Source organism: Salvelinus sp. IW2-2015, linkage group LG31 (genome assembly GCF_002910315.2).
Source record: "Salvelinus sp. IW2-2015 linkage group LG31, ASM291031v2, whole genome shotgun sequence".
Lineage (NCBI taxonomy): Eukaryota > Metazoa > Chordata > Actinopteri > Salmoniformes > Salmonidae > Salvelinus > Salvelinus sp. IW2-2015.
In genome coordinates this window covers 24776890-24785396 of record NC_036870.1, presented here as the reverse complement: position 1 = coordinate 24785396, position 8507 = coordinate 24776890, and the positions used below count along the sequence as shown (strand labels likewise).

At 47.5% G+C, this 8507-nt stretch overlaps 1 protein-coding gene across 1 annotated transcript in view; it reads right to left on the bottom strand.

The window, feature by feature from the left end:
- The window catches only part of LOC111956065 (tax1-binding protein 1 homolog A-like), a 45953-nt gene that overhangs the window by 11117 nt on the left and 26329 nt on the right, over positions 1–8507 (bottom strand). Inside the window, 3 exon segments of the mRNA XM_070436330.1 lie at positions 1646–1848; positions 2155–2341; positions 6457–6543. Coding sequence (XP_070292431.1) covers positions 1646–1848; positions 2155–2341; positions 6457–6543 — 477 coding nt within the window.

The following is an 8507-nucleotide window of genomic DNA, read 5'->3' as shown; positions in this document are numbered from 1 at the left end:
CTTTGAACGCAGCAAAAGCCCCAATTGAATGAAATAGAATTGCACTGAAGTCAGAGATTTCAGAGTTCCCAGTTGTTTTGAACTCACTGAAGTCAGAGATTTCAGAGTTCCCAGTTGTTTTGAACGCAGCATAAGCGACATGCGAGTGAAGAGCAAAATAATCCACTTGTTAAACTAAATAACATGCTGTCAAAACGTTCTGGTCAGTGTTTAATAATGASCCAACTAGGCAAGATGATCATGAGCAGCACTCACCTCAACTTAGCTAACATTACCAGAGCATAATTGTAGCCTAACCAATATCCAAACGGAGATTCAGTGAAAAGAAAACACATTTTCTGTGGTTGAGACAGTGTTTCCCAAARTCGGTCCTGGGGACCACGTTTAGTTTTTTGACCTAGCACTACACAGCTGATTTAAATAATGAATTCGTCATCAAGATTTGATCATGTGAATCAGCTGTGTAGTGCTAGGGCAAGGGAGGCCCCAGGACCGAGTTTGGGAAACCCTGGCTTAAGAAAACAGTACATGTGGTGGGTGAAGTCACATGCATTGCAAAGTTTAGAACTGCCAGGAGGATAGTCGCTGCCTATCAACCATCAAGAACTTCAGAGCGTAGTGCGTACCAATGCCGCCTCAGCATTACGGCTACATTTCATACAAAGCCGTAGGCAGAACTTTACCGCAGTCATCACTGGGTCGGTTCGCGGAAATAAAAGTTTAGGCTTTGATACCAGCAACACTTTTCAGATATAAAGAAAAGGCAGAAAAAAGTTGCTGCGATGTTAAAGTCGGCAAAAAAAGCGTATTGGTTTGAATGGTGTATATATGGGAACGAAGGAGAAACAGCAGGGCGAGAGAGAGGAAGAGATGGAGGGTGTAAGAGAAAAAGAGAGATAAGAAGAAGATAAAGAATATAATGAAATGGTTAGAGGGTAAAAACAGGGGACATGGAAAGGAAAGAAATATGGTAAAGAGGAGAGGGATAGAGAGAAGAAGCAGAAATAGAAAGTGGGATACAAGAGAACAAGCTAAAGTAAATGCACTGACTTTACAAAACATTAAGAACACCTGTTCTTTCCATGACAGACTGACCAAGTGTATCCAGGTGAAAGCTATGAACTCAGCTGTTAAATTCACTTCCAATCAGTGTAGATGAAGGGGAGGAGACAGGTTAAAGAAGGATTGTTAAGGATTGTGAGCCATTCGGAGGGTGAATGGGCAAAAAATGTAAGTGCCTTTGAACGAGGTATGGTAGTAGGTGCCAGGCACACCGGTTTGTGTCAAGAACGGCAACGCTGCTGGGTTTTTCACGCTCAACAGTTTCCCATGTGTATCAAGAATGATCCACCACCAAAAGGACATCCAGCCAATTGTGGGAAGCATTGGAGTCAACATGGCATGGGCTTTCGACACCTTGTAGAGTCCATGCCCTGATGAATTGAGGCTGTTCTGAGGGCAAAAGGAGGGGATGCAATTCAATATTAGGAAGGTGTTCCTAATGTTTGGTATACTCAGTGTACGTGGAAAAAGGATTGGCGATGGAGGACAGAAATGGACATACAAAAACAGCAATAAAAGAGGACTAGGTTACAGAACTTAGCAGAGTGTGTGTGTGTGTGTGCGTGTCRGTGTATGAACTCACGTTGCGTGGCTCCTCGGGGGGGTGCTCCAGTCCATCGGGGGGGCTCATGCTTCGCGAGGAGGGCTGGATGCAGACCACCTCTCTCTCCCAGCCTGCACCAGAGGTTGGGGGGGTCGGGGGGGTGGCCGGAGGGGCGCATGCACCAGGAGCCTCGGGAGGGGGGCGGGGCATCTGCTCAGGGGACAGGGCACCGTCTGCCCCGTCTGGAGAAAACACAACAACCACACAGAAAACAAGAGGTGTCACCACTGAAAACGAGCAGGATCGATGTCTCTTTAGGTGGGAGATGTGGCTGGGGTTCAACAGACCTATGGGAGGGGAGAATGTAACAGGTTGACAGTGAGAGAAGATACAGCGACAAGAGAAGGGGAGATCCAGAGAGACAGTAAGATAAAAAAAAATGTAGAAACCCTTAGACAAACACAGGTATTGTAGATAGTAGATAGCTAGAGTGATGTTGAGATGACAGCCAAAGAGACAGATAGATAGATGGGGGCAGAGGGTTTCACCTCGAGTGTTGTCGGTGGAGTAGGGGTTCCCGTACTGCAGCTCTGCAGGTCTCTGGGGTACCAGGGGGGGTGGGGAGGGGTCCTGGGGGTAGGGCAGGGGGTAGCGTAGCAACACAGGCTGTTTGACCTCTGACCCCTGACCCTCAGCCTCCTGCTCCCTCTGTCGGTCCTGACACTGATGCAGCTCCTGGCACGGGGACAAGGAGATGGCCACTGAGAACTTCAATCATTTGAAACAAATATCAGCACCGAATAAAACCAGGAAATCCTTTTCATTCATATAGCTGGATAAACAAAACCAATGCAATGTGGCGTGGTTTCATCTTGACATTACTCTACTTTTAAAGTCTGAAAATATTTGACAAACTTACATTTATGAATGAAATGTCCCTTTAGGCTGGGCCACAATCTTAGATATACAGAAAATGCATGTCTGTATGTATAACTATAGCTATGTATTTAAGTGATAATGCCAGAGAAGCCGTATATTGGCAAACTGTGCCAATATATCCTCCAAACCAAGGCTTCGAGGGCATTATCACTTTTATACAATGGCTACCATCATATTAAAATAATGATTGACATATTTTCATTAAAAACATTATTTCGATTCATTTATTCATACCATTTCATCCTTCCACGGGGATATAGTCCTGAGGTTGCTACCCAAGCCATCTGGTAGTTGGTTCGATTGGCATCGTTGCCATTTCAAACAAAAAATGGTTGCTATGCAGGCTTTTCCTCCTTGGTAGATAGCCAACTACACAGCGAACTACACAGCGAACTACACAGCGAACTACACAGCCAACTACACAGCCAACTACACAGCCAACTACACAGCCAACTACACAGCCAACTACACAGCCAACTACACAGCCAACTACACAGCCAACTACACAGCCAACTACACAGCGAACACAATCACTTCAAACTGAAGCTGGAAAGACAGCAAACTAGCTGCATTTGTTTGACCTGTTTTTCTATTGACATTTCTTTGCATATATCCATAAAAATGCTGCGAATTCATGATTTCGACTGGCAGAGGAAAGCCATCTGTCTCGTCCCGACACGTTCATTCTCGATGGGACAGTGGATATCGCATTTCAATGTTGTAATAATGTTGCAAATGTCGGAGAGACAGACAGCAAGGTTTCTACAAATCTCAGCTGCTGTAAACCAAGTGCTGGCCAAAAGCAACGGAGATAATGTCTAGCTGCTTTTTACAGTGGAGATCAGGTTGATGAATTGCCTGGCCGGGACGTGCAGTGACTTTCCAGATGGAACAGTCAACAGGCATTTCACCATCATAGCCAGTGGTAGTCTGAAATGCACAATGGCTGGAACGTGGTTTTAACCAATCAGCATCCAGGATTAGACTCACCCATTGTATAAATATCCATGGCCCTGGACTAAGTACCACAGGACGTCACATCTATGCCCCGTCTGAAATACCCTTTCCTATACCTAGACACCTCTCCTAGATCTGAAATACCCTTTCCTATACCTAGACACCTCTCCTAGATCTGAAATACCTTTTCCTATACCTAGGACACCGCTCCTAGATCTGAAATTCCTTTCCTATACTAAGACACCTCTCCTTAGATCTGAAATACCCTTCCTATACCTAGACACCTCTCCTAGATCTGATAATACCCTTTCCTATACCTAGACATCTCCTCGCTAATCTGAAATACCCTTTCTATACCTAGGACACCTCTCAAGATTCTGAAATACCCTTTCCTATACCTAGACACCTCTCCTAGATCTGAAATACCCTTTCCTATACCTAGACACCTCTCCTAGATCTGAAATGATCCATTGGAGCTTATGTACGATTAGGAGCAACTTCAGGGTTTTCTATCATAGAACACCAAACAGTTCTACCTGCAGTTCTATCTGAAGTCAACTGCTAGAATAATCTAGTCTTACTGTGAGAGGTGTCAAACTCCAGCCCACATAGCTCTCGAATGCTTGCTGAAGGTGCTCCCCCCTCTCTTTCCTTTCTTTCTCCTTCCCACCTTTTTCTTCCTCCCTCTCTTGATGACTTCATTAGTGCAGGGCTATCCGGTTTAACATTTAAACGAGGGTGACCGCGGGGTGAAACAGACACGAAGGCTGGCATTTCCACCATTTAATGGTTAGTGTATTAAGGCAGTACAGTACAGGGATGGGTGTATCATTAGTTGAATCTAGAAATTGGGGCAGAGGGAGGAAGCTATGTTGGGGTATCCAGTGCTTTGGTAGGCTTATAACAGCTAAACACTTGCAGGCTTCAGCAGTAGCTCTATGAAAGCATTTTATACCATCTCAAACATATGACAGCTCATAGGTCCAGTGTKCTGATGTTTTAACAGCTGTGTAAACTGTGTATTTCCTGAGGTCTTATGCTATGACAGCTGTATGAATGTTCATAGTACCTCCTTGAGTTGGTCCTTCTCTCTGAGGGCCTGAGCCAGACTCTCCTTCAGCTCTGTCACCTCTATGGCCCTCTCTGCCATCTGGATCTACACAGAGGAAACGTRGGAAAAACATTAGACCATCAGACAAACATTGTACCCATTGGCCACAAGGGACAGAGAACTTACAGATTTATCCTTTAAGAACCCATTGTAAGTCATCATGTATATACCATCCRAGACATAACCTAGTCTAGTGCACTGGGGTAAATATAAATCAAGCAAAGTTTACATGGCTGTGTGTCTGGGCTCTTCTCAAACAACTACAAAGGCAGCTACTCTGCCTGACTCTCTCCGACTCCCCCTCTCTCCAACTCTCCCCCTGACTCTCTTCCCAATGTCGGAGAGACAGACAGCAAAAAGGTTTCTAACAAATCTCAGCTGCTGTAAACCAAGTTGCTGGCCAAAAGCACGGATAATGTCTGCTGCTTTTTACAGTGCGACGATCAGGTTCGATCGAATTGCCTGGCCGGGACGTGCAGTGACTTCCAGAGGAAGAGTCACAGGCATTTCACCATCCATAGCCAGGGTAGTCTGAAATGCACAATGGCTGGAAACGTGGTTTTAACCAATCAGCATCCAGGATAGACTCACCCACTTGTATAAATAATCCATGGCCCTGACTAGTACACAGGAACGTCACATCTATGTCCCCGTCTGAAATACCCTTTCCTATACCTAGGACACCTCTCTAGATCTGAAATACCTTTCTATACTAGACACCTCTCCTAGATTCTGAAATACCCCTTTCCTATACTAGACCACTCTCCTAGATCTGAAATACCTTTCCTATACCTAGACACCGTCTCCTAGATCTGAAATTACCCTTATCCCTATACCTAAGACACCTCTCCTTAGATCTGAAATACCTCCAACTAGACACCTCCCTAGATCTGAAATACCCTTTCCATATACGCTAGACATCTCTCCTAACGATCTGAAATACCCTTTCTATACCTAGACACCTCTCACTAGATCTGAAATACCTTTCGTATACTTAGACACCTCTCCTAGATCGAAATACCCTTTCTATACTAGACACTCTCTCCTAGATCTGAAAATACCCTTTCCTATACCTAGACACCTCTCCTAGATTCTGAAATACCCTTTCCCTTATACCTAGACACTCTGCTAGATCTGACATACCCTTTTCCTATACCTAAGACAAAACCTCTCCTAGATCCTTGATAATGATCCATTGGAGCTTATGTACGATTAGGAGCAACTTCAGGGTTTTCTATCATAGAACACAAACAGTTCTACCTGCAGTTGCTATTCTAGAGTCAACTTGCTAGAATATATGTCTAGTCTTATACTTGAGAGGTGTCAAACTCCGCCTGCCCAGCATAGCTCTCCTGTCGAATGCTTGCTGAGAGTGCTCTCGTCTCCTTTTGCTCTCTGTCTTTTCCTTTCTTTCTCCTTCCCACCTTTTTCTTCTCCCCCTCCCTCTCTCCACTTGGGAAAAAAGCAACTTATTAGTGTGCGTATGGCTATCGGTTTAAACATTTAAACGAGGGTGACCGCGGGGTGAACAGACACGAAGGCTGGCATTTCCACCATTTAATGGTTAGTGTATTAAGGCAGACAGTACAGGGATGGGTGTATCATTAGTTGAATCTAGAAATTGGGGCAGAGGGAGGAAGCTATGTTGGGGTATCTCAGTGCTTTGGTAGGCTTATAACAGCTAAACCTTGCAGGCTTCAGCAGTAGCTCTATGAAAGCATTTTATACCATCTCAAACATATGACAGCTCATTAGGTCCAGTGTACTGATGTTTTAACAGCTGTGTAAACTGTGTATTTCCTGAGGTCTTATGCTATGACAGCTGTATGAATGTTCATAGTACCTCCTTGAGTTGGTCCTTCTCTCTGAGGGCCTGAGCCAGACTCTCCTTCAGCTCTGTCACCTCTATGGCCCTCTCTGCCATCTGGATCTACACAGAGGAAACGTCGGAAAAACATTAGACCATCAGACAAACTTGTACCCATTGGCCACAAGGGACAGAGAACTTACAGATTTATCCTTTAAGAACCCATTGTAAGTCATCATGTATATACCATCCTAGACATAACCTAGTCTAGTGCACTGGGGTAAATATAAATCAAGCAAAGTTTACATGGCTGTGTGTCTGGGCTCTTCTCAAACAACTACAAAGGCAGCTACTCTGCCTGACTCTCCTCCGACTCCCCCTCTCTCAACTCTCCCCCTGACTTCCTTCCCACTCTCTCTCTGACTCTCCCCCTCCTCCCCCCTCTTCAGCTCCTCCCGATCTTCCCTCCCCGACTCTCCTTCCCGCCCCTCCCTCCCCGACTCTCCTTCCCGCCCCTCTCGACTCTCCTTCACTCCCTCCTCCTCTCTCTCTCCCTCCGACTCCCTCTCCCTCCCTCCCTCCGACTCCTTCCTCTCCCGCCGACTCCCTCTGTACCGCCGCTCTCCCTCCCTCCCCGCCGACTCTCCCTCTCCCTCCCTCCCGCCGACACTCCCTCCCTCCCGCCGACTCTTCCCTCCGACTCTCCCTCCTCCCGCCGACTCTCCCTCCCTCCCGCCGACCTCCCTCCTCCCCGCCGACTTCTCCTCCGACTCTCCCTCCGACTCTCCCTCGACCTCCCTGCCGACTCCCCTCCTCCCGCGACACTCCCTCCTCCGCCGACACTCCTCCTCCCGCCGACACTCCTTCTTTCCCTCCTCCCGCCGACTCTCCCTCCCTCCACGCCGACACTCCCTCCTCCCGCCGACACTCCCCCCCTCCCGCCGACTCTCCCTCCCTCCGCCGACTCTCCCTCCCTCCCGCCGACACTCCTCCCTCCCGCCACACTCCCTCCTCCCGCCGACTCTCCTCCCTGCCGCCGACTCTCCCTCCCTCCCTCTGATCTCCCTCCTCTCCGCCGACCTCCTCCGCCGCCTCCCTCCCTGCCGCGCTCTCCTCCCTGCCGCGACTCTCCTCCCTCCCTCCAACCTCCTCCCTGCCGCCACTCTCCCTCCTCCCGCCGACTCTCCCTCCCCCCCGCTGCTCCTCTGTCTGTCTTTTCCCATTATCTCTTTCTACAGTATCTATCCCTTTCCCTCCTCCATTTCTCTTTCTCTCCATTGTTCTTGGTGAAGGGGTGCAATAGTGCAATTCTCTCCATTCCTCTCCTCCTCTTTTCTCTCATCTCCTCTTAACTCCTCGTATATCCTCCCTCCCCTCTTCCCTTCCCTTCGCCCTCCTCCCTCCCCAGTGTGTGTGTGTGTGTGGTGAGGTAAACAGCTATAAAGCATGTGTATCTGTGTGTCTGGGGCTAGGGTTTATAACTGTGTGTAATTTATATCTATCCGGAGACATTATAGAGAGAGACTACTATTGTACTGCACAGATAAACACACTCCCTCCAGCGAGAGAGACTACTATTTACTGCACAGATAAACACACACTCCTCCCAGAGAGAGACTACTATTACTGCACAGATAAACACACTCCTCCCAGAGAGAGAGACTACTATTTACTGCACAGATAAACACACTCCCTCCCAGAGAGAGAGACTACTATTTACTGCACAGATAAACACACTCCCTCCCAGAGAGAGAGACTACTATTTACTGCACAGATAAACACACTCCCTCCAGAGAGAGAGACTACTATTTACTGCACAGATAAACACACTCACTCCCAGAGATCAAGCACACACTCACTCCCAGAGATCAAGCACACCTCACTCCCAGAGTCAAGCACCAGTCACTCCCAGAGATCAAGCACACACTCACTCCCAGAGATCAAGCACAACGTCACTCCAGAGATCAAGCACACACTCACTCCCAGAGATCAAGCACACACTCACTCCCAGAGATCAAGCACACACTCACTCCAGAGATCAAGCACACACACAGAGCTAGAAAGGAAGGCATTTCACTGTACTCTGT